The sequence below is a fragment of the Agelaius tricolor genome, unplaced genomic scaffold (genome assembly GCF_023055355.1).
Source record: "Agelaius tricolor isolate 1412-34295 unplaced genomic scaffold, bAgeTri1.0.p SCAF_3, whole genome shotgun sequence".
NCBI lineage: Eukaryota > Metazoa > Chordata > Aves > Passeriformes > Icteridae > Agelaius > Agelaius tricolor.
The window spans coordinates 34,746,717-34,774,039 of NW_027269263.1; the positions used below are offsets into that span (position 1 = coordinate 34,746,717).

Here is a 27,323-nt window from a genome sequence, read left to right on the forward strand (position 1 = left end):
GCAGTGGGTAAAGTTTAAATCATATTTGGACTCAAAAACTTATCCAAAACTGACAGCTTCTGCCATAGTGCTTTGATCTCTAGCAAGTTCTATGGGGTGAAAAAAGGGGCTTTTTTTAATACCTATACTTAAGGAGGTAGCCTTCCTGCATCTTCCATATGCTCTGCTGCTATTCCTAATGAATGAAGCAAGGTTTAGGGTTGAAGCCTGCACTACAGAAGCTGCTGGGGGCACTGCTATTGAGGTCAACATCTGCAAACTCACATAATTTGCATATTGCTTCCCTGTCCTGTCACTGGGCAGCACTGAGAGGAGCCTGGAGCTGTCTTTCTTCTCTACTCCCTCCCATCAGATATTTATGCACCTGTACCTTCTCTTCTCCAGTCAAAGCAATCCCACATCAAGTTCCAGCAACTGCTTGGGAGCCATTGTCTCCACAGTGGTGATATTTAGGCGCTTGTGTGAGCAGCAGTGGGTCCCTGATCACAGGTCTCCATCTGTTTGAAGTTCATTGGGAATGCCAATTCCTGTCACTCACCATCACAGTCTTCTCAGTTCAGCAGAAGCCTAGAGCTTTTGCCCAAATCAAACCTCTGCCACTTCCAAAGGCATCTGCACTTCTTCCCCTGGTCTGGCTTATTTCAGGCTCAACAGAAACATGGAGCAATTGCTGATTTACAGTGTCTAGCCTCTAGGGTGTAAGGGCAAGAGCTAACCTGAGAAACCTAGTTGTTCATCTTGATGACATAGAAGGCCGTATAGTCCTGTAGGCATAGACCTGGTTCCCAGGCTTCCCACATTATATAACCATAGGATTGAAAGTACAGCTTTTCCTGGCACAGATACTCACTTCAGTATTCAGGGTATGCACGTATGGACTATGCCTAACAGCTCTGGGTCAAGAACTGTGATGTGCTCATTAGCTGCAGGAGGGTGAAACAGGATCCAAAGTATAACAGACATTGAAACCCTGAGTAGCCACTGTGCACTTCAGTGTACATCTATGTAGAGTAGCAAAAGGTACCTGATACTCCAGGGCTGAACTCACTTCTTAGCACACTCTGCATCTTTACTTTGTTCTCTAGGAAAACATGTTCTGAGACTTCTGCAGAGCAGAACGATTTTTATGATATCATTGTATCCTGGGTCCACTGATACTAGACAGAAGTAGGAATAATCATGTAAGGAACTATTAAGCTTATCTAGCAGAGACACAGCATTAAAAATGTTTTGGTTACATTATTTTTATATTTTGAAATCATTTATCCTTGGCATGTAATTTAGAAAATAGGGTTTAATGGCTGTTGGTAATTGCCTGTATGTTCTGAGATCAGTATGTGTGGTGTTCAAAATTGATGTTACTAATTAAATAACAGAAACAGGAACCAAGAGTTAATTGCAGTCTGTGCAGGTTGCCCCTCAGGTGTTTTGTGTCACTGGGTAAGTCTCAGCTCATTAGTAGAAACAAAGTCAATAAGTGTTTACAGAACTGGAAGCAGCTGGAGAATTACAAAATCATTACATCCCGTAGAAGCTGTGTGCTGTGAATGTGTGCAGTCATGGTCATGGTCCTGCTCCTGATCACCACCATGAGCAAGACATTAATGAATTGAAAAGTGGTAAAAAATGACAGCATGCATGTAATTCTTTCTGTTGATTACCAAAATAAAAGATACAATAAATGAATTTTACCACCTCCCTGATGTGGCTGTACATCATTCAATCAGTTCAGAGGTTAAATAGGGATCATATTCACATAACCCCTCCATGTTTTCCTGGAAGTATCTGTCTGTTTGTTTATTGGATATGAATCCTATGAACCCTGACTCACTTCATGAATCACTCCTTTTAAAAATACATTTCTTTGAAGGTTAACTACATATGTTGTCCCAAAATTTTTATTATCATGAGCTTAGTCCTATTAAGTACATGCTGTTCAGGTGAACTTCACCTGAATTACCCCATGTGTCTGACCTACCTAATTACCCCCTGATCCCTGATGATTCTGAGTTATCTCCAAACTTCTGCATTATCATCACATTTCTGTATGACTTTATGTGACTCAATTGACCTCTAATAAGCATGTTGACTGGCACAAAATTGCTACAAACAGTTTTCTGAAAGAGATCATCTGTTCCAGCATATTTGCAGGTTTACCCTTCTATTTGGTCTTCCAACATCCAGTATGATTACTTCTGGAATAGAATACATACATCAAATTACTATCACCCATAATTTCTTATCCCTCAGATAATACCTAGAATCTCCTTCTTTCTTTTCTCTGTAAGCATGAAAATTTTGCCATCTCAATATGTATCCCTGTTTGATATTTAAACAGAAATACCTTACATATACTTAAGTCTGTTGGCCCTAGATCCACACTGATAGTTTTTCTTCCTTTAGGCATTGCCAACCATTCAACCATTCATGTAGCTTTCTTTTTCTATGTAGACTTTACAGGACATCATGTAGACTTTGCAGTATTTACATGGTTATCTAAAGCAATAAGAATTATCCTTCTTCACAGCAGCAGCATAATTTCTATTATTCTGTTTCTAGTCTTTTCACAGACTTCACAGTCTTCTGCACGAGGAAGCACTTTTGGTTTTCGTGAATGGGGAATGTCTAGATGTCAGCACTCTCTGGATTTGAAAGGAGGGCAACAGGCTTCCTGGAGGGCCAGACTGTATTTGTAGCTCACAAAGTGTTTCTCTGTTTCTCCTAAAGGTTTTTTCTTTTTTTCTTTTATTTGTGGCCATACTCAGCAGAACCTCTTACAAGGTGGAGCTGTCCTGGGCAGACTGCCTTTTCCTGATCTGCAGAATATGTAAGACACGAGCCTTAGGCTGGGATAGCACTGCCACTGCCATGGTCACTGTTGTCAGAGTTCCAAGCAGCCTGCAAATGGGTTTGCACTGCAGATAGGTGTGCAGCCCCAGCTTCAGGTCATATTCATCATAAGGCTCTTTAGGAAACACTGATTTACAACCTTTTTATGCAAGAAAACTCATGTCCAAAAAAACCCAAATTAAAGACACTACAGAAATACAATATCACTATGAAATTATGCCTTTCATAAGTTTACCTAATGGAATTTGAATGTTTGAGTATAAAATTCCCATGGGGGATGCAAACTGATTGATAACATTAAGTCTGTATTTCCAATTCTCTTTCTGCTTTTCCAAGATTCTAAGGCTGTCTGTTATTGCTTGTTAGTAACAGCTCTCATAACATACCTTTATTTCATCTTTGGACCAAGAATGGCACTGCAGCTTCTCTTTACTACCAGATGTAATACTTCTTCAGTCTAAACAGCTACATCCCCTACTAACAATTAAAGCTCTACTTGAGTTCAATTGTACTTGAAGTTTGAATACACAGGTGTGCATAAATATCTTAAGGATATGACCTTAAAAGTCTTATATATCCAAAGATTCCTCTTCCTTAAGGAAATAAACTGTCAGCTAGCAGCTTCTTTCTTGCATGAAAGATTTGTGAAAAATGTCTTTAAATAACAAAAATTGTCGGTTTATCTATGTAGCTGTCAATTCTACTTTCTTTTACTAAACCATCTTAAAAATATTAAAATTAAAAGGTTTGAGTCACTGAATGAAGATTTGGCATTTTTACTTACATAAATGGCAGAATGGCTGTTCAAGTTAAAAGTTAAATGTATTTGGACTATGACACAGAATGGGAAGATATTATTATTTATTCATTGAGTTTGGAAAAATATTTTTGAAATTGTATTTTTTCTCATTTGTGAGCTGGCCTATGATCTATATAATCTCTATATGAATTGCTAGTGCAGAAGACAGAGAAAAAACAAAATACAGAATTTAAATGAAATTTAAAAACTTCACACTTAGATGCAAAGTTAGAGCTTAGAATCTCTAATTACAGTCTAATTTTAAAAGACTCATGAATCATAAATATGTTTTCATTTTATATTCAGTAAAAAAAACCCACCATTCAACTGACATGATGAAGTTCCCATCTCATTCAGGTTATGCAAATAATTTAAATGCTTGTCTTGTGTTTTGTATATTAGCTATATAATATACTATTATGTCAATTAACTGTAAAAGTAGTTCTTAATAAAACAGAAGAATCTTTATACAATACATGCTGCAGACAGAAAGTAACACACATGGCTAAGTACAAAATAACAGCTTTGGAGTTCCCAACACAGGAAGGACACCAATCTGTTGGAGTGAGTCTAGCATACAGAGCCACCAAATTGATCAGAGGGATGGAGCACCTCTCCTATGAGGGAAGGCTGGGAGAACTGGGATTGTTCAGCCTGGAAAAGAGAAGATTTTGGGGTGACCTTCCAGTACCTGAAGGGAGCCCACAAAAAGGATGGAGAGAAACTTTTTTTACAAGGCCATGTAGTGAAAGGATAAGGGGGAATGGCTTCAAGCTGAAAGAGAGGAGCTTTAAATTACATACCAAAATAAAAACTCTTTTCTGTGTGGCACAGGAACAGGTTGCCCAGGAACAGGTTGCAAATGTTCAAGGAGAGGTTGGATGAGACTCTGAGCAACCTAGGGGAAAGTGTCCCTGCCTATGGCAGGGGGTTGATTCTGTATTAATTGATTCTGTGATCCCTTCCAACTCAAGCTATTCTATGACTCGATGAACTCAGGAGGTATTACATAAAAAGAATTTAGATAACCCAAACTTTGTTAGGGTTAGAACACTAAGATTTTCTGACATAAAATATAAAGAATATCTCCAAAAACCCAGAAAAAGAGATAGTGAGGCATGTTGGCCAGAATTCAGTGTTGGGTGCCCAAATCTACTTACAGCATTGACATGACATACTTTTTCATGTTTCTAAGATAGGCAGCACTTGGCCTTGGTGTACTTTTGGTTATTCAGACCTAATGAATATTTGTAGTCCCCTGTTAGTAGAACCATGAAAGTAACGACATGTCCACATGAAAAGAACGACAAATGTAAACTGAGAATTACTGGTTTTTGCTAAAGTTTTCCTTGTTCCTGTATTCTTGCTCTCTCTGTCACCCAGCATAACATGAACTTTCATGGTGTTGTTGAAATTGTTTAGAAAAAATAGGAGCAGCTCTGCCTTTAACAGATGAGACAGCAGCATCCTGGACCATGTTGTACCTGCCTGACATAAAAGACCCAACCCAAGAAATAAGATCACCATATGGATGACCAAAAGATGATTCTACAATTAATAACAATTCTGATGCTGTCTATTAGAAACCCATGTTGTTGGTTATGTCAGTGTAGCAGCTGTCCAAAATACCTCTGAAGAAATACATTCCAAGGAATTCAGCAGGAGTTTCATCAGTCCTCGTGGGGCTAAGTGAGCTCTTGCTGAACACAGGTCCTACTCTTTCCCCTCCACACATTTAATCAGGCAATTTCTGTAAGTTTTTCTGGGAATTTTATATTTAATGGGGGAAAGATTGTAGAAATGAGAAGCTGAATAGCTATTTAGTTAATCTTTGGTTTCTTTGTTCATCCCAATGAATGAACAAAGTGGAGTTATGGAGTTAATTCCTTTGATGGTCCATTATTTTTGTTCAACATTGTTTTGGGTAGTGAAATGAACATTCCTCCACTACTACAGACACAATATAATGATGAGGCTGTTAAGGCAGGTTTGCTTGTTTTAGTTGTAACTCAAAGAAAAGGCAAAAGAGGGATTAGTTGGCAGGCTGAGGATGAGCCCTGCCAACCCTAATGGCGTTGGCAATCCAAAACTCTATTTGCAGTAACCTATCCCATTTTTCATTGAGGTAACATGATACCCCGCTGCTTTGTAGTGTAATGGTGGTTTCTGGATATAGGGCAATTTGCTGTATGCGAAGCCATGATAGTAAAATTATGGAAGAGATGGGGCTGAGCCCATTGCTGTACGTACACCTCTGGTGCTCTGTCTTGCCATCCTGTTGGGTGGTGAAGTGGGACTGCACCCTCATATTGAGTTGTATGATAAGGGCTCTGCTGTGCAGGGCTGACAAGAGAGGGGATGAATGGATATAATATATACATTTAGACTGCTGCACAACACTGTGGTATCTCTGTCTTTTGGAGGAGTAAAAGATGGGACACATAAACTGTCCAAAATACATGATTTGCCAGCATGGTATGAGGAGAAGATAAAACACAGCAGGGAAGTGGGAAGTGAGGATAGTGCAGGAAATAAAGCCCTTTAAAGCTCTCCAGGAAATTCACATCTACATCTTTGAAAATACAGTGCATGTTTAATCCAACATGGATTGGATCCATTGAGTTTGCTCCTGTGCACTGACCAGAGGCTGTGCAGACCTGGCACATCAGTGTTCTACTGTGTGCAGCCAGTGTCTCTCTGGAAGTCATGAGTTTCAGTGGGATAATTTTCCCAGAAATTATCAGTGGATTTTTTTCCCAGAAACCTTTGCTGATTGGGACCATTTGCAAAATGGATTTCTGTCTTATCGTAGCAAACAGCAACAAGATCTTTAAAGGATAAATCATTGAGATGTTTTTTCAAAACAAGCTAAAGATCAGTTAGACATTATGTATAAAACATAGACAACAATAACCATAGGCTCCAATGAAATTCCTGTCTTTATCTGCATGACACTGTGAAAAAAATGGTAACATGAAGATACAAATTTAAGTAATGCTCTTCCACTTTTCCTGAAGCTTTGTAGCTTTTGGTTTCATCTTATTTTTCCAGTTAACTTCTTGACTTGTTGAAGTAACACAAATCCCTGGTAGGTTAGGCTATAAATTTTGTCTGTATACCAACTGAGATAGAAGCCATACAGCCTTTTATTAACAAGCATAGATGCTATTGTTGTCTCTTTCCTTGGATATAAGGTAGATGTCCTGTTTGTTGGGTTTTTTAATGAAGTATAGAAGTCCTCTTGCCATCATTTGCCAGACTTTTGTTTTGAGATGACAGGTAGAAAACAGATATTGCACTGGATCAGAGCCATACACTCAGTATCTGAGAAGTTGAGTGTTTGTTCACAGGCATCTCTTCCTGCCCACATGGAACAGCAGCCACAAAACCACTGGGAATCTCCTGGGTTTCCAGAGTGCAGGAAAGAGGTAGGAAGTGTACACAAAGGTACACTTGTGGCATTCATACAGGGGAGCAGAACCTCAAACACAAATGGCATTGGTTGTGGTCACTTGGAGGAATCTGGAAGATTGGTTCTAGTATGTTTAAAGAATATTAGAAAGAAAGAAGAAACGGAAATGAAAAGGAAAAGGAAAAGGACCTCCAAATCTGTGACTTCTATTTCTCACTGAAAGAATTACAAATTGTTTTGCTTTTGTGTATGTGTGAGAATGAGAGGACTATATGCAAATACTTTTCAATATTCTCTTTTAAGGAATAAAAGGAAAAAATGCATTTTTCTCATTCTAAACATCTGAGCTTGGCTTTGACAGATGTGTTGCCTGTTTAAAAAAAATGAACACAGAATGGTCTTCTGATCTGAATATAAAGGAGAGAGATTAAAGATCCATGAATTAGGCCCTGTCTCCCTGTCATTTTAAAGATGTAACATCCAATAGTACAGGGCAGCAGAGCTTCTTCATATTTGACCTCATTTCCTCATTTTGACCTCACAAGTGGAGTCCCCTCTAAAGAAAAGTCCCCCAAATTAGCCTGAAAGCCATTTTAGAAAACTTTTTCTCTAACAGTTAAGTCAGAAATCTTGTCCTGTATTAGGACATTTGGGTCACAGTGTATGCATAGCATTGTCAAAGCCAGAAACCTGCTAATCAAAAATACGATATTGTTATTAACATTAATAGGAATTGTGGAGGTAAAACTCTCCTTAAATCTTTGAAAATTTGGTGTTAATGTTTTCACTTCACCTGTGCCTCCTCTCTTTAGTACCAGACAGAAGAGGAAAATCCAGTCTGCTCAACTGATCATGGGAATTTGAATTTTTGCCTAAAAGCTTCTGAAATACATTCAGTATTAGCATCTTCAGAAGGTCAAAATTCCTGAGATAGTTGCCAAAATCATGAGACTGTCTTTTCATCAGCTTTCTTGTTTCTGAACTTAAAATGATAGTTTTGCTGAAACTTGGGACAAAGGGACGTGTTCAGTCCTCTGATTCCATCAGTCATGTGATTCCTTGACAGAATAAAACCCAAAGTAATTCAGTTTTTATCTAAGAAAAAATAGCAGGCCTCCAAGGATTTTGCTTCATTTTGCTTAACTTTCTTTAAAGTGCAAAATGGTAAAAGGAACTTAAGTCCAGAATTACACGATTGTCTTGTATTGTCTGTCCTTGATTTGTGTTGGTATGCAGTGCTAAAGTAGGAGGGGTAAAATCAGTAATACAAGCTTCATTTCAATAATTTGTGATTATAGTGATGATAATGTCCATAAACAGACTTCTTTGACCTAAAAGGCTGAAAGCTGATAAGGATCCAAAACATACTGATGAATTGCATCATGCTAGATAGCCCTTGTTACTGGATATTTGTTTCCTGAAAATGGGATTCTGCTCTCTCAAGAGTTGAAGGCTAAGGAATCACTTCTTACTTTCAAAGTCTTGGCTGTGCTGGACCAATAATCCAGACTGTCCTGGTACATGAAACTTCTTCAGGAATCTCACAAGAACAGCCATTATGTAAATACTTCAATTCCAGTTGAGTCAAATGAATTTTGAGACTCTTTTGGTTTTTTTCTTCCAGATATATTTCAAATTTTCCTCTTCCTGTGCCCAGGAGCTGCAGAGAGATGATTATGAGAAAAAAAGGGAAAGCATTTGCCTCTTTTTATAATATTCCCATTGTGTATGAGTTCAGGTAGATTTTGTTCATCTGAAACTAGCAATAAGGATTGTCTCTGAAAATAAATGCATGAGAAAGCTAGGATGTCAGCAGTACTTACTTTGATTTTCGAAGCAGAGAGAAAGATTATGAACAAGAGTAAGTCAGTGGGAGTCTTTTGGCCACATCACTTCCTGAAAGATGTGAAAGTTGCTGTTTATGTTTCTACTTTTGCTCTTCATTAGTTTATAAGCTTATGTATATGTTTATATCCATGCCTGCTATAAACAAAATTTAAAATCTGAAGATAAAAAGGATGGTTTTGAGATGGAGTTTAATGTCTGCCATTTTTTAGAAGGCATTTTGTTTGTCTTTTGTGTTAAGGATCATTATGCAAAGTTGTAATGGGAATTCAAACTTCAGTAACTAAAAATCATTTAGGAAAAAAATAACTGAAATGATGGTTTTACAAAAAGAGCAAGAAGAAACAATACTGGATTTCTGGCATTTAGAACTTTACCCTGGCTCTACCTAGAGATTTAATAATTGGACAGAATTAATAGCTGAAATGAGGGTTTTACAAAAAGAGCAAGAAGAAACAATACTGGGTTTCTGGCATTTAGGACTTTACACTGGCTTTACCTAAAAGTTTAATAATTGGTAGAAAAACCAAACATATTCTAAAGTGCTGTGCTGAACAGACTCAAAAGGATCTGTTTGCCCTGAGGATTACAGCTGGCTTTGTGATGATGAAATAGGATGTGACTGGTACAATCATGCTGTGCATAAAAGTTGTACTGGACATAATAGCACCATGAATTTCTTTTGCAATGCAGGGAATAAATTTTTTGCCAATATTGAAGAAGGACAGATAGGACAATTTTATGTAGCTCATTATACATGCCTCTCAAAGAACAAAAAGGTTGAAATAGTGTTCAGCTGAGCTCTCCCAGCTCTCTTTGTGTTTCCAAATCTCTGAATTGTCTTGTGCTTTTCCATCATCTTGTCCTTTGCAACTGTCTGCCATAAGGGAGGAGGGCAGGGAGAGGTGGATGGATGCAGGAAAAAGTCTAGAAAACTATCAGAGCTTTGAAATGAACTTCAGCTGTTATTTAAAGAAGACTAAAATACTTTGTGATTAAGAAAATCCCAGTCCTTGAAGGTACGCAGATCCTGATTAAAAAAAAAGACAGAACGTAACTTTTGGGGGCAACATTAAAATTGTCTGTGAAAAAAGCTGAAAAGTTGTATTCTACATATCTGACCTCCATCTTTTTCAAATATAAAAAATCCTGAGAAGAGTCAAATTCTCTTATTCCCATTTAAAGGCATAGAACTGAAGCAGTACAACTGAGGCAGACTTGCTAAGGCCAGAGACGTAGCAACATTTCAGCCTCTCATCCATACTAGTAATCAATTGGCAGTAACTGCAAGCACTCCCAGTTTAGTATTTTTAAAAATAGTTGTCAAACTTTTAAAAATTGCCATGAAGAACAAGAGAACTACTGCAGCCTCCTGCTCCTCTCCCTTCCCCTTCCCAAGGGCTCCCACAGTACAGAGACCTGCTGGTATTGGTGTTATTTAATGGTGAGGCTGCATCAAACTGGTGTCCCATGGACAGCAGATAACTTTTCCTTCTCCTCTCCTACAGCCCCTCAACAATGACAAGCATGCATTCCCTGGGCATTTAGGATATGGGATTCTCCAACATTCTTACTCAGGACAGGCCCTATTAACTTTACTGGGCTTTGAATAAGGTTATTCCTCTGCTGAGTTGTAGGGGCTATGGAACAGCAGTTTCTCAAAATCTGTAGTGCATTCAGTTTTTGGAACCTTGTACATACCTTCTGACCTCCAACTATGTGGTTAATGATTGGTGCATTAATGACACCACAGGAAGGAGGTAATGGGAACTGAGTACAATGAGCACTGGGCGGACAGTGTGACACATGGTTTCAGACTCACCCCACTAACTACCTCACATTGTGGTACAGGAATGACCCACACAGCTCAGAAGCCAGGAGAATGAAATAATATACCTTTTGAGGTTTCCTTTGGAATAAAGAAAACTATTCTGTGTCTTCTCATTAGATGAGATCAGTCAATCCATATTACCTTATGGCACCACACTGGAAGAGCTGGCTCTTATCTTTTCTTAGAGACTGCAAGCCCAGAGGTTAATGCAAAACATAGGACTGATAGAAAGCAAAGTGCACCTCTTGAAGACACAAGCCTTATCGTTAGTGGGCTGAATTTCATTCTTGTACACTTCAATCATCAATGAAGGTCATAAAGTCTTCCTATAGCTGACTGACTCACTGCCCAAGTGCAAGTAAGCTCAGTGAGAGAATTGAGGGAATTGTGGCCAAGAGCCAGACCTCACAGATGGAACATTTCTCACTCTTATGTTGATGCTTCCTACAGAATTGATCAAATCAGTCCCAAATCAGCTGATCTCGTTTGAGAAATTAGTTCTTCTTCCTGGAAAAAGAAATGTAAATCTGTCACACAGCTGAGGCAAAACAGTTTAGTCATATCATGCACCCACCTCCAGGAAAGTTTTGCCAGTCTGAGCAGTGGAAGCTAGTGAAGTGTCCTGGCATCACCTCAACAGCTGGTATGGTGTCTTCAACCTCTGTGATGCAGCAGTCTCTAGGATTGTCTTCAGCTGGTACCAACCCGTGCAAATAGGACTAGAATGGAACCCAGGATTTCTAGCCCAGGATGGTGGGCAGCTCTCAAACCTCACAACAGCAGACTGAGAACATTCTTTTGTTGTAGCACTAGGGTTCATCTTAGCTTCTGACAGTCAGAGTATGATAGCCAACTGCATGATAAAGCTTGTAGTATGTCTTTTGTACAGTTTCCAGGGACACTTGTGATTTTCAATGTCCATATAAGCATTCAGCCCTATTCCTACCTTATTTTCAGTCTTTGGCCTCTGCAACTTCTTGTGGTGGAGTCTGTGGATTAATTGCAGTGTAGAAAAGACTGCTTTGATCCATACATTTTCACTTTCTCATATTTTAATTAACATTCACTTGAAAATCACTTTGAGGGGAGACCATACAGCTATCTGGACTAATTGGATTAATCCTATATTTCTCATCACTGTTACTTCAGTCTTATTCCATAGAGCTCATAACATGCATAAATATTTAAATGTATATGATTTCATGAAAAATTGATCAAGAGCCAAAATTGCTATTTAATACTATATGAGAAATGCATAATTCCAGGAAATAGTGTGCTTACTTTAAAAAAAGATTTTTCATAACAGATGTGGGTTGGGTTTTTTTCCTAGCAAAAATACAAGTGAAAAAACTCAAGTGTATGCCTGTAATTTTTCTACTATTCCTGGTGATTTTCACTACACTTTATTCAATAATTGCTCCCTGACATTGGAAGTATTTAAATGTCCCAAGATTGATTTTTCTAGTCATATTGTGTTTTAGCAGAAATATATTATGTATGAAAGTTTGAGTAGGTCACTGCAGACAACTGCTGATACAGAGAAATATGAAGCTACTTTAATTAATCACTAAGAATAATTGATTTTATACTCATGAGAATTTTATCTTAGTTTACAGACATAATTCAAAGTTTAATGTAGACCTCATAAAAGGGCAGGTCTTTCCTCTTGCAGAAGATCATATGGCAGTGGGAGAGGCAAATGGGAGAGGAGTGAATGCACCTCAGATGCCAGTTTGGCTTAGGGCAAAGTTCCTTTGGAGTGGCACTTGGCAGAATGCAATGTTGTAGTTGCATAATTGTGGCTAAGGATGTACTGCCTTCCAGGTGATTCATGGACTACCTGAGACACTAAAGTTGCTGTGACACATGACTCACATAATTTTAGAAAGCCAAAATCTTCTGTAGGTGTGTATCAGGCACCTGAGCCAGCCAAAGGGACTCACTTGATGTCCAGTGCAGCTGCAATCTCAAATACTGAATAGTGACAGGAAGGAAAATCTAATGTGTTTAGGGGGAGAAAAAGAAAAAAAATGCAGGTATTTTCACAATTCTTTGATGTATTTGTTGTAGTCCTGCACCTAAGATGTACAAATAAATCTGCAACACTTTCAGCTTCCCTCCTGATAAATACATCCTTATTTTGGTTGTACAGCTGAGGCTGTTTGATGAGGGTGACAGGAGGAAACACTGTGGCACTGATGACCTGTGCAGGCAGCAGGTCAGGGTGCTCAGATAGAGGGACCCACTGCTTGGCCATAGTGCAATATTTGCTTTAGTGTAGAAAACCCTCTGAATTTTATAGCATTTTTGTTGAATTTTTAAAACCATATATAAATAACTGGAGCACAGGCAGATAAGAAAACTCTTCTCTGAACTCTCTCACTTCTTTGGCTTAACTAAATAAGAGTGTTTATTTTTGTTTTTGTTTTAGCACAAAATAGAACTCACTACCCAGTGGCCCTTAAGTATGTAAAATTCCTAGCATGTATAATTTGTTGATTTAGTTTTCATCTTTTTTCATAAAAGTGTTCTTAAGATGTATACTTTCACCTTTAATTTTCTTTATCTTTGATTATTTTTGGTCTGTATAATCAGTTTAGCTGGAGGTTTGAGAAAACGTCTGTGGTGGTAGGACCAGAAGGAGTTTTGGAGGGAGCAACAATGCATAGAAATGGAATCGTATATTTGAAGCTCATTGCAAGAAGAATATTATTGATGATAAGGAAAATGTAAGGAGGTGGTTCTTCTCTGAATTTTTCTTAAGCAGCAGAACATGACCTGGCAAATTAAGGTTTATTGTAATATTCTAAAAGTATTATTTCAAACTCGGTGTCACACATTCCCTTCATGTTAGAGATTTTCTTTGTCCCTTTAACATGAGGATATTTATTAAATAGCCCCTGTAGGATGTCAGTTGTGAATAATCTTTGGTGGGCATCTGTGCTTAGTTTCCCTTTCTGGAACTCTGTCTTCCCAAGTTTTCCACTTCAAGTAGAAAATCCTTCAGTTCAAGCTATCTTTTTTCCTTAGATCAGAGGAACCTAGAAACCGTCGCCACAGTTGCAATATCCAGGTGGGTAATTGCTCAGGAAAATGAGCCATCCAGGGGGTTCGCCTCTGGGCTCAACAAGTCGCTATTGCCAACAGAGGCAGCTGATTCAAAATCATAACCTCCTTGGGGAGGTGGTTGCAGTCCATGATAAACACTGCAGATGAGCAAAGGTAAAGGATTTTGCTGTCTTACTGGGATGTTTCAGCCCCTTCTTTTCCAAAGCAAAAGGAGCAGCTAGAGGAACACAGTAAGACATAACGTGTGTATCTATGTAAATGCTTTGTTTTATTTATTTAGATGGATTACTTTACAGAGGTTAATTTGACTTTTTTTTGCAGGTGGTATTAGTACTCATTTAATTTCTGTAATTATAACCTGTAAATGGCTTGTCAGGTTTCCATTGTACAAGTGATTCTCTTAATAATGACATGTCATATTATTTGTCTGAGTACAGGTATTATTGCATTTGTTCTTCATCCATTAGCAGTTTCCTGTCCTAATCTCTTTGTGGACTATAGTGAAAACGGTATCTAGGCATGCCATCAGAACGGCACAATAATGTTAAAATTTTTAAATATTTTTAAATATTAATAACATTTTGAAAATTTTCTGATAGTAGCATTTCCTTTCTCTCTTCTATATTCTTTGTTTTCCTTTTCTTTTTTTTTTTCCTCTTACTAACTTTTCTCAACAAAAAATTGTTATACTTAAGAATTTGCAGAAAGGCAATTTTATACCAGACCTTCAGGTCAGACTAAAATTTCAGTCACCTCCAGGAGGCACATGCTAGACCCAAGAATATAATGCCCCCAAGTGTTGCCTTCATCCCAGACCAGTCTGGTAACGTTTTTTTTATTGAGGAGACCTGATGCCTGTGCTGAATAGACATAAATTAGCTGTGATCTTGTCAGAAGAAACTTGGGAGAAGACTTTAATCTTGCCCTGTTCCTGTCACTTACTGTAAGCACCCAGAGTTCGCCACAGTGTAATGAATTGATACATCTCCCATCTAGTCCACTGCTGCTTTATGCTTTTATGAATACAATACTAAAAAAGGGATAATAGAGAGCACAGAGCACATTTGTGATGTTCTCCTCACTCTAAAGTAGGTGCTCTTGGGATTCCATCAAGCATTTATGTAAATTACCTTTCACTGATTGAGTTAGAAATTCCATTCCTAAAGTGACAGATTCTGGATTGCTTGCTTTCCTTTTGACAGGAAGAGTCAAATGCACTCCCTTGTGCTGTCTGAAGTAGAAAAAGGTGACCTGTAATTCTCTTAGTTAATTTTTTGCTATAATTGCCAAGGAGCTAAGATTCACACTGACAGCAGAAAAGGAGAAGCAGATCCCTTCAGTAAACAGAAAAGCAAGGTTCTTATAATCAATGTGAGATGCTTCTTCCTTAGATATTTTTGAGCTTTTTTTGGGATGAAAAGTAAAAAAAAAATAGAAAATAAGAAAATCTTTATAGCAAATCTTTATAGCTGCAGAAGATGCATCCTGAGATAAGGCATAAGGGCAAATTTCTAAGGAAGTTTTCTAAAAGGGTGCTGTAATCTCTGTGTGCAAGGCCAGGTGAGATTTTTAAGCAGGCTGATGCCAGACTGACACAGAGCTGGGGTCTTCAGGCTTCCCCCAGGACCACAAAGGACAATGTGGCTGTTACAGACACACACACACTGCAGCCATGGATGAATACTTGTTAAAGGAGACAGTGGATGAATTCAGACCTGATAGGCGGAAATGTGACTCTCCTGAAGATAATGGACTTTCACCACATTTTACTGTGCCTGGCTATGATGATCCACAATCCCAGCATACTAAATCTGTGAGAATTTACCTTTTTATAGGCTCTTTAAGGTCTTCTATTTCTTCTGAAACTACATATTTTTCTGGCTGTTTCATTTTTGTGTCTTTATAAGTGAGATTTTAACACACTATTTAATAATATTTCTGTAATGTGTTATGATACCTGGATCAAGTATGTTTAAATGAATGTATTTTGATTTTATGCCTGCTAATTTTGCTCAGTAACAACAGTTATTATTAACCCCATAACTCAGGGTCACCAGCTTGGACACTCTTTATGCCATCCTAATGTATCTCCAGGGACCCTCATGATAGCCTTTCTATTTCAGGAGCAAGTCCCTTTCTCATTTACTCAAGACCTCCAGACCAGGCTGTCTCAGTGTAGTCACAGCTTCAATGCTCCAAACCAATTCTTGTCAAGTATTCCATGAGTCAGTCTGAGGTACAGAAGAAAAAGTGCTCACATCTGTTAGACCTCCACATGTCCCCTCTCAAGACATCTCTCTATTTCAGTGATAAAGTTGGAGCAGTTTTGTAACCATTGAGGATGTCTGTCAAATTCGAGAAGAAGAGAAGAAGACTTTGCATTTTGAAAATGCCAGGGTAGAAAGGGTATTTTAAGTGGAAGAATCTTGTAATACTTCCGATTGAATTAAAGCTCAGTTGTGTGGTAAGAGCAAATCTCATGCATCAAGACCTGACAATGCCAGTAGAGTAAAACAATGAGAAAAAGGGAGGAAAAGAAAGAAAACCACTCAGTACTGACAGAAAAATCAAATCGATGGTGGAAAAGGAAAGCAAATATTTTATGGTTTTATGTTGCAGCTTATAAACACTGATAACAACAGTCAAAATGTGTGATGTTTCTTTTCTTTAAGATAAATGTTTCCTTTCTTTCTGAACCATAATCATATTCCCAGTGTGATATCTGACCCACCGATATTTAATTCTCTTTATGCAACTCTGGTTAGGAAGGAAGAATAACCTGCTTGGTTCCCAGAGCAGGAAGCTGGCCCATGGCTCTAAATAGGAAATTTAAAATAAAAATCTCTTTTATCTTGAGTCAACTGGCTCAGGCAGAACTTAGTAACTTCCTAAGTCAGAAGTTTCCAGAAGCATTGGAATTCTGTGGCCATCTGACATAGTCATCTTTGCTCTCTTCTCCACTGCATAGTCTCCAAAGGGGATATGAAAACAAAGAAGCAGACTCCAAAGTACCACAGGGAAGTACTGTCTATCAAGCACCATGTGAAGACCCAATATCTGGGTCTTCTTGGACACAGACGATTTGAGACTAAATTATTTCTTGGGTAAAATTCCACTGACTTCACAAAAAGGATCTGAACTTGAGGAAACTTCTAAATTTCACTAAAATTCTAACACAGGGAGAGAAAATGCTTCAGTGCTGTAGTTTGTCTCATCCTGTGACATGGATGAGGAAGCTTTAGGAAATTCAAACATGGGGAATGTATCCAGAATGTTTCATTTCTGATCTCAGAAACTGCTAATCAAAATTAAAATTGTATGATTTCACGATGTGTGACTCATTCTTCACCTTCAGGGAGATATGCTAAGACAATATTCCAAAGGAATCTTCATTGTGCAAACTCAACATCTCATTCTTTAAGGATGCATTGATGTTTAATGCTTAACTTTCATTTCTAAGGTAGTAATTGTGTTATCTTTAACACTGTGACTTGTCCAAGGAATTAAGCCAAAACCATCTGGAATCCATTCTGAGTGTACTTGGGCAAAGGTGGTACTTTGCTAATGAGTAGCATTTAAGGTACTGAAATGTACCTTCAGACTTATTATATATTTGATGTACATGGATTACAGAGGTTATTTTTACAGGGAAAAAACCCAACAACAATTAGTGAAAGGCCCCAGAGATCAGTCATCTTGAGAATAAATGTCTTGGACAAAGAGTTCATTTGAACTGATTTTGTTTTCCAGACACTGCAAATGGATGTAAACAAGCTGAATATCACATTGCTTCGGATATTTCGCCAAGGAGTGGCAGCAGCACTGGGACTCTTACCTCAGCAAATTCATATCAACAGACTCATTGTAAGTACCAAAAGTCTGTGTCTATTAAAGTGTACCTGTTTATTTAAATTCTCTTATATTAATTTTCCTGTCACTATGGAAGAGTGCAATTAAATGGGACAGAAAAGTACTTATTATTCCATTTCTTCAACTGCACTATAGAAAAATAGATCCCCATTACAAAATTATTTAAATCCTTCTTTGAAAACACACCCAGCTAAGCCAGATAAATCTCTTTTTTGTCCTATTCATAAGCAGATTGCTTATCCCTTAGTTTTCATTCCAATGCAGTTCTTTTTCATGTTCACACCTTATCCATATTTTGTTTCTCAAAGGTTGAATATTGCTCAAAGAATACATGTGATTCATCCTTTCAAAGACATCTTCACAATTTATCCTCAGACTTTCCATTAGTAAATTAAATGTCATCTATGATATTAATATTCATGCTTTGTTATTCTGCTATAATAATCTGTCCTCACAAATTATCTTGTAGACTATGGTATCCTACTGGCAAAAGATGGTGATAAATTTGCTTCCAGCAAAAAAGACTTTTTAAAATCAACTGTCATTGTATGGTTTTTTTGTGTATGCATACTTAATAGCACTGTTGTCTTTTTATGAAGATTTTACCATGAAGCAAGAAAACCCAACATCGTGTGTGTATTGCTAGACTTCAATTCACTTTGCAGAGGGAAGAAGAGGTTTTTTATTCTACGTGCAGGTTGAATATTAGGGAAGAAAACTGACAGGTTCAGCATAAAAGTATTTTCTGCCTTGAAAGCTTGATAAGGTTGTATACATCAAAAAGGATTATAAAACTCCTTCAAGAAATGTCTCTGTGAGAAAAGATCTCACAAGAAATATAGCAAGAAAGATCAATAGGAATGCACTGCAGCCCTTTCCCTGTTTTTCAGGAATCTCACTCATTTGTGACAAGTGATGCTAAATTTCATTTGTCTCCTGCATTGACCAGAATGAAACGTTTAAAGATATATTCAAAGAAAAGCACAATTAAATGAGAAATGTTTTGGATTCTGAGATGTGTATTTCAATATACTGAATCACCTAGTAGCTTTCTTACTATGTTCCTTAGAAATTATGTAAATAAACAGAAGAAATGTGCTGTTTATTTTCCTACTGACTCCACTGCTTTTTTCTTTCTCCTCTCATTTGTGATTTAAGGGAAGAGATAATGTCATTTTGCACTGGCATATAGCCCAGAATACAGTAAGCACTATTATTTAATTAGTCTTTTCAACACCTGTAAAAGTTCTTCTATGAGTCAATATTTCAGCTCTATAAGAAAGCAAGCAAACTTTTCCTCTATTTGCTCTAAAAATCGCGCACAGTCAAAATTCACGAGGAAGTCAAATACATCTTAGGAGACATTATTTCCACTTTTCATCCTTCTAACATGAGACAGTTCCTCTCACACAGAGTGCTGGCAAGCAAGCAGAGCAAATCAAAATTCATCTTGCCTTGTTTCAGTGTGTTGTTTCTAAACTACTCATCTAGGCTCCCTGTAAAAGCAGTAGAGGATGGTAACTGCAGGAGAAGAGGCATTGACATGCATCCCGATTATATTAGGATGGATTAAGAGATGCCAGTCCCTCTCTGCTGGCTTTCAAAGGTAGGTGACTGAAGTGAGGTGAGGTGACTCAGTCCCAAGTGAGCAGCTCCCAGAAGTGACCAGGAGTCTGGAAGCCAGGATGTGGACAGGCACAGAGGGAGCAGACAAGCAGACACCCTGCTAACCTCTTACATGTTACACAGATGCCAGGAAATATTAACTCACTATTTCCAGTGTCTCCTTAGCCTTTCCAGTACATCCTCCTCCCATAAAGTCCCTTCAATGGGATAGAGAAATTCATAAACAGAGGAGGCACAAAACACTGGGAATGCTGCATACCTGCCAAGCCTTGCCTGGTGCCTGTGACCTGCACACAGTAGCAGTCCCCTTCCCATGTCAGAGACTGACTACAACCCCAGGCTCTAATCAGTTTCTTCAGCTCCCACTGGTAGCCAGTGTCCTTACCATTGTTATTGAGCAGATGGACCAGCAGCACATGTGAGAGCACAGAGGACAGATTTAGGGCAAACATGTTTGAAAGAGTCCCTTTCTGTGCAGCTCTATTTTGAATGCAAGGAATATTTTATGGAAAGAGTATTTCATGCAAAGGTATTTTAAGAAAAGCAAAAGATGGCTTTTTCTTCACTTCAGTAGAGATAATGATACACGTTCAAGGTGATGGCAAGGAGGCAGGGGAAATCAGGATTATCCCTGTTTGAACTGATCTCTCCCATCCCATAATGATGAATAGCAATTAACCAGATTGTTGAGGTTCTTGCCTGTCCAGGCAGCAATGCAAGGAACAGCTCCATGCCTACTTCATGTGTGGGGGATCCCCCAGATCTGGAGTCTGCCCCACACTGTCAGCTCCACTGGCCATAGCCCTGGGGAGATAGGGTTCCCACATCCTGTTTGGACATCAGAGTTGTCTCACATGCTTTTCAAGTCTATCACAACAGAGAAAGTCTCTTTCCTTTTGCTACCTTGAAACAGAGTGGGCATCACTGACATTTCTAATACAGAACGTCTTAGGCTGCCAGGACTGCATCAAAGACCCCAGGGCAAGAATTAATAGATAAGGGAGTGGACATTCTCAGGTCACCTATTAAGTGCTAACAAAACTTCCTTGGTCCTTTAATTTTGTTGAACCATACTAAATTGCACTGCAGTCAACTAATGGGACTTTATTGTGGTATATGTCTGCCATATGTTGAGAAGGGACTAGAAAGTAATGTCCAAATATCACAGCATTATGCTAAACATTCCTATTTCATCTCAGCTCAGATGAACTGTCTGCTAAAATCCCTGCTGGCACATTGCCATTGACCCCATCCAATGGCTCCTCCTATTACTATGTTGCATTGATTGTTTAATGATACTAGACTCAGGAAAAGTCTACCTTGTCAATATTGATTGAGACAAAGCATTCATGCCCATGTATAGGATTTGCATTTTCTTCCAGAGTCTGCTGGGATTTACAGACAGGCAAAAGGTATGCTGTGCTCACAGAGCAGGTTGCAACCTTTATACTCCATGCTTTTGCCTCTGGAATTATAGTTGCAATCTACAGAGAGCAGAGATTAATGCCAGACCCCTCCTATGATTTTGCCTTTTTTTTTTTCCCTAGGGAAAGAAGAACTGTGTGGAACTGTTTGTGTCCCCGCTGAACACGAAGCCAGGAATTTCTGAGGCGCTCCCATCTGAAGAAGTGCTGCGTTCCCTTAATATCAACATTTTGCATCAGAGTTTATCCCAGTTTGGAATAACAGAGGTCTCCCCTGAGGTTAGTTATCAATCTTCTAACCTGTATTATTTTGATACAGATTAGGCACTTACTTCCTTGGTAGTATTCCAGCTGAGGTTCTCAAGCATGAGGCAGAAAATGTATGAGCTTAGAGAGCATCACTAGTGTAAGGCAATTATCATAGAATCCTCAAATAGTCTGGCTTGGAAAGGATTTTAAAGATCACCTAGTTCCAACCCCTCTCCCATGGACTGCACCTTTCACTAGACCAGATTGCTCAGAGCCCCTCTCTGTTACTTTAGTAGTGCTTTATTAGGCTATTTACACTTTAACATTCGCATCCTCCTCACACAGATGAGCTATCATTGAAATCAGAGTCTAGATCTAAGTATGCACTAATTGCCTTAAAGGAAATGGACATAAGGAATTCCAGTCTATTAATGGGGGTAGGAAGACATAATAATTTCAATAGAGAGATAAATGGAATGCAGATATTGGGTGTCACCATTACTACCCGTGGAACTTTTGTCTGACATGATTTTGAAAAACTGAATCTGTACATTACACCTATGCTTCTTTTTATTTTTAGCATCATCAACAGATTTATTTTCTTTATGTGCTCCAAAAAGAGGATAAAAATAAAACTTGTAGCTATTATTTGTATGACTTCATCCATTTTTTGGAAGAAAAAAAAATCCATTTCCAAGTAGAGATAACATTGTCATCTCCACAGCTTGTCTGAGACATTATCAGTGAGATGGATATCTAATTCTGGGGTCAACCATTTGAAATGTGCCCAGAAAATGAAAGAAAGTAAAAGCCTTAAGGGTAAAAAGCCAGTGAGCTCATGGCCATGAGCTCATGGCCATATCACACTGCATTTTATTTAGTGTCTTACCTGAAGCTCTTACATACATATAAAGACCCTCAGAATACAGTCTGGGGCCAAACCCCTTCAATCATGTTGTCATGAATCAAGATTTTCAGTGGAAACTCCCAGTTTGGCAGAGGAAGTGTCCGTATCCAAAAAAATGGGAAAAAAATTTAAATACTCTGATGAGCTGTGTTTCCCTCCATGGGTAAAAAGTTCCTGGGGTTTTTTATATCCAAAGCTGTGTTTGTGACACTGCTGTTTCAGCCATTGGGCTGTTATGCCTACCTGTATTTCTACTGATTGGAAATTGTTTCTCTCATTTTAAGTATTCTAAGAATCTAGATGTCTTTTTTACAAAAAAAAAAAATGAAATATAAAACAAGGCCAATTCATGTTCTACTACAGCAACCTGCCACTATCAAAATTCAGATTCCCAAGTTTTAGCTGTTCTAATACACAACATAGCAAAGCAGTGGTTTCCAAATAAATCAAGTCTTCATATCACCCATCAGCAAACTGAGTGAAGCTTCCTTTAGGTCAGAATTTCCTTTTTATCTGAAGCACATGAGTGTGACAGTTGGGATAGAGGCAATTATCTATTCCTAGTACTACAAATAACACTTCAGGTAGACATGGGGCAAGAACTTATATGAATAATATATGAACGGAGAAATGTCATCAAGCTGTGAAGAGATGCTGGAAGAAATCAAGCCTTGAACTCAAGAACTCATCTTGAGTTAGATACATTTCAATAATCTGGAGTGTTCAGATATATGGAAAAAAATGTAGGTAATTATTTAGAACAGGATTATTAGAATGAAAGCTGGGCAGTCTCTAACTCTTAAGCTGTTGGAGACACAAGAGATTATTTTAATATTTCAATTGATAGCAGATTATACGGCTAAGGCATTGATCCTGAAAAATAATCCAGCTTTACACTAATATGTAATGCACTAATTACATATTCCTTGTGGATCTCAATAAATAGTTTACATGTATAAGACTACAGAGAAAAGAACATCAAAAAAACAACATACAGTCTTTGCTTGGTCAGCTGCCAACCATTTATGTTCCCTCAACTTGCTCTAAGAACAAATTGCTCCAAACAAAGTAACAGCAAACCAAAACAAAACAGGCAAACCTTTGAAGGAAGGTATAATTATACAAAGCCTTACATAGCTGTGATGCATGATTTTACCCATTGTAAAATGGTGTGTGTATGTGTACTGCTGAGCTATCAATCCTGATTAAATCATGAGCTAAAATTATACACTTTTCTACCAAAAGTATGAATGCTTCACAAGCAGTATTTTATGTTGTATCTGTGCACAAAGGAAGCATTACTCTCATCTTTCTAGGTGGGTGGCAGACACAGAGGTGTTAGGGCTGAAATTTGTCTCCTTTTTCAGCTGTATTTCAGTAAGAGCTGCCTAAGGCTTGAAAGTCTTCTGGCTCTCTCTCTATGGTAAACAAAAAGAGATATGTTTGACAGGCAGTTCATCCCATCTGTGACACACCTCTCCTGAGATTGCTTGGTTGACCCTTTTTAACAAGGTTTAGTGTAAACTAGACCCCCAGAGGGTTAATGCTGTGGGAGATTAGCCTGTCCAAAGAAATTTTACCAAGATTATGTAGGAAAACCCACATGGAAAACTGCTCTGCTCAAAGTTTCAGCCCATACTATACCATAAGCAGCAAAAGTCCTAGTGGATGTCAGTACCTTGAACTACATTTCCATTCATTACAGAAATAATTTGCTTCTCATCTGCTGATGCATTGATCACTACTTGATCTATTTTCAAGTAAGTTGCCTGTCTCAAAATTATATCCCTGTTTCTTATTCTGCAGTTGTTGAAAGAGCAGTTTCCCTATATGTGTTTCCTGTAGGAACCACGAGAGTACTTTACTGCCTGGTGTCAAATGAGATGTGTACCAGTGGAAATGTGTAAATTTAAAGGTGTCTTTGCCCTTTCAGGGGTCTAGGACAATGTCTATACCTTTCATATCTCCTTGATTTTCCAATGGCTTATCGTAGTTGTAGCATTTGTTCTTTTATTGTGGTCTAAAGTGGGTTTTCAGACTGAGTTCTGCTCCATGGGATGTACCACAGTCAGGAGCAGAATTCTCTAGAACAAAGTACCAAATTGTGCTTGATGGTAGGACTATATTCAATGACTTAGGCAGTCTGTTATTATGGTGTGGGAATCCTGACTTCCTAAAGTCTTTAAATTGCTTGGATTTCAGAATTTACTAGATTTCAGAATTTACTAGAAGAGAACTTGAAGTGGTTTTGAATGACAGAAATAACTGAAGTTACACTACATAAGATAAGGGTTACAATGTTTTGAGAGCTAAGCTAACTGCCAGTTGGAAATGTGTCACTGAAGGAGAAATTTCCAGAGTTCATACCAATATTATGCAATCCCAAAATGAAGCATTACAGCCTCCTTGCACAAAGAGGTCACCTTTGAAGTATGTGATATTAACATATTAGAGAAGAAATCAAAGGAAGCAATCATGCACTTAAAGTATACAGAAACTGTGAGTCGCTGTAAGGACAAGTGATCAAAACCAGTATCTTAGAAATCACAACAGCCTGGACTGATAGAGGCACCTGGGAACAAAGCAGGGCACAAGGACATGCTCCTGTGATCAGGCAAGGCAGCTGTAGTGTAAAACCTGCACAGTGCACCCAGAGCACCCAACAGAAACAGGAGCCCTGCAGGCTGCCAGTGTGGATGTGGAATCACAGCACTTCATCACACATGTACCAAAAGTGGAGCTTTTGGGGTGGCTTCTTCATGGGAGACATGGTTAAGTGGTTACTATCCAGTGTCCTGTGAGCCTGAGAGGTCACACACATTCCTACATGTTTTCACTGGGGGTGGAAATGGTTTCTTGGCAGCCTTTCCTAATGTGCTTCAGCTAACATAGTTAAAATAGCAGAAAAAACAAAGCTATTCAGTGTGAACTTCCATGAACTCTTTTTGATCTTGAGCTCTACCCCCAGCTCCCTGTAAGCTTTCCTCTGAGCTCAGAACTACAGCTTGCTATGCACTCATTAGTGTTCCAGCCCAAGGGACTAATTGGGGTTAACTGACCCAATTTGCAAATTCACCTGTTTTTCACTGAAAATTTACCTTCTCTGGCAGGGCCTGGTACTGCAGCAGAATCTTTCCATCTCAGATTTTACACTGACTACTTCAGGTTAATGTCTGTCTTGTTATTATCAAAAGCTGGCTGCTCATTTTACTTGCTTGTAGAAATACTCCACTATTTTTCCCGTAATAAGACCATAAAAGTCAGAATGGATTTTTAGTATCTTTAAAAAAAAAAAAGTTTATAAAAATTGTTTAGAAAAAACACATTTGTTCCAGTTTAGCAGATACTCTTGTGTGCAGGCACTCTGTGCAGTAAGTGTGCAGTAAGGTTAGTGATTGAATGGCATTGTAAGACTACATTTGATTCTTCCACACATTGAATTATGCTGAATTCAAATAGTTTAAATTAACCTGGTTCATTCTGCCTGAAAAACTCACCTTATTGGAGACTCATTAGGGAATGGAAATACTAGGAAATTATTCCTTCCTCCCTGTTTGCTCTAGGATCTGGTGCTCCCTGAGCTACTGAAATTCCCTTGCCACTCCATCTGCTCTGATATTCCCCCACTTTTATTAGCTGCAGATCTTTGCAAATTATTCTGAGTATATCCTCAAGCCTATTCCTCAGAAACTATCTGAAGGACAAGAATCCTCTCGTTTCTGCCTTGCATTTGGCCATCTTATTAGCTTTTTTCCTGGGTGTCAGCAATTTGTAGTGAGTGTGGCAGTTGCTATCCCTCTTATCAGTTTTCCCAGACAAAGGAACAAAGTTCTGAATGATCTGCATTGACGTTTCAAAAAGCAATTCCTTATCATGGGTGTGAGATGACTCAGTTACTGGAGGTCACAGCTTCTTCTGTCATTAGGAAGCAGCTTAAGCAATGATTTTGCTCTCCACCATCTAGATCTGGGAGAGAGATTTACCTGAGTAGGTGAAGGTACTACTAAAGTGTTTCAAAATAGTATGTCAAGTAAGTTTAAGTCGTGGTATACTTTTTTACAGCATTTGTTAATATTCTTTGAACATTATTGTTAGAAAGACAAGTCAGGCAAAGACATGTCCTGAACACACATAGCACTAGACAGACATCATAGAGATTAATTCTCTTTAAGTCTTCTCTTCTTTTATTCTCTTCAGTCTGTTATATGTATGAAGTCTGTTATAAAATATTTTAAAAGTTTTGTAACATCATTGAATTAAAGTTTATATAAGTCTCTCATCCACTGTGGCTAAAAATCCCATTAGCTTTTCATTTACTCTTTAGTGTACTTGTCCGTTCAGTAAAGAGGTATTAAACCATCCCATTTACTCGCTTACAAAAGGTCAGCACGGCCAATTCTCCTTTAGCTCCTGCTTTTTATCTAAATTTCCTCCTGAGAGATATGAAACACCGGAAGGCCATCAGGTAACCCACTCAGGGTCAAACATTGAGTTCATAGCTAATAGGCCACAACTGCAGCTGCTGCTGTCACCATGGGATTCCCATGGAGCTCAACAGGAGCAGTCTTGGAGATGGAGCAGCTGCAGGTTTAGGCTCTGAGCCAGTATTGGGACCCAAGTCCTGTGCCATGAGCACAGCAGAATGACCTTGCTGTCCTGAGGTAGCAGATTGCACAGAGAGCTGTGCCCCACTACAGTAGCAGCAGTGTTTAAATATCTCTAGGAACAATTTTTGCAGAAATATTTGGTAAGATTTCCAGCTTCTCTTTGAAGGCCCTGAGTTTTAAGTTGCTCATTAAACATCAGACTGACACTTTATAAGCCTTTTTAAACTGTCAATACCTGCAAGATTTTAAAGCTGAGACCATGATGCATGATTACACTTACACACAAATATACTAATTTTACAAGATTGGTTTCTATAGTTGTGTTGAAGGATTTCCATTCTGGCTCCCAGGACTATTACTTCCAAAGAAAACTGTTCTTTATTACGCTTTCAGTTCTAAAGCTGTCAATTCCCAGTTAAACACAAGCATTTTTTCAAGCAGGCAAGTCTCTGTAAATTAGCCATGCTACCAAATTCCTCTCAAAATATTTGCATTTTGTGGCAATTGTATCTGTGAATTGTCTTGCATTGTCCTCTTTTCAAAAACAGCAGTGCCTAATGCTGTGCTGAAAGGAGGACCATGAAAACTATATTAGGATCCGGCACCCAGCATTCTTTGTCAGCTTGTTCTCTTCCTCAGGCCATGATCTCCCGCTCCTCAGGAAGCTTTCCCACATGAATTCATCATCATCAGACTTTCTGTGTTTGGGAGGCTGAAGAGGCTTGGTTTTGGGAGGCTTTGTCTTTTTGGAAGACAAAATTGTCTTGATACATTAGCTGTGCAAAAGGGCAGGCTAGTGGGTGGCTAAGCAAAGGGTTAGAGCATCCCTGCAGT

General features: G+C 38.5%; 1 protein-coding gene across 1 annotated transcript in view; it reads left to right on the forward strand.

Annotated features, from left to right (window-relative positions):
* PTPRR (protein tyrosine phosphatase receptor type R) overlaps window positions 1–27,323 on the forward strand; it is a 138,633-nt gene that overhangs the window by 51,955 nt on the left and 59,355 nt on the right. Inside the window, exons 3-4 of the mRNA XM_071423429.1 lie at window positions 17,557–17,670; window positions 20,850–21,005. Of these exons, the coding sequence (XP_071279530.1) occupies window positions 17,557–17,670; window positions 20,850–21,005 (270 nt within the window). The remainder of the gene's footprint in view (window positions 1–17,556; window positions 17,671–20,849; window positions 21,006–27,323) is intronic.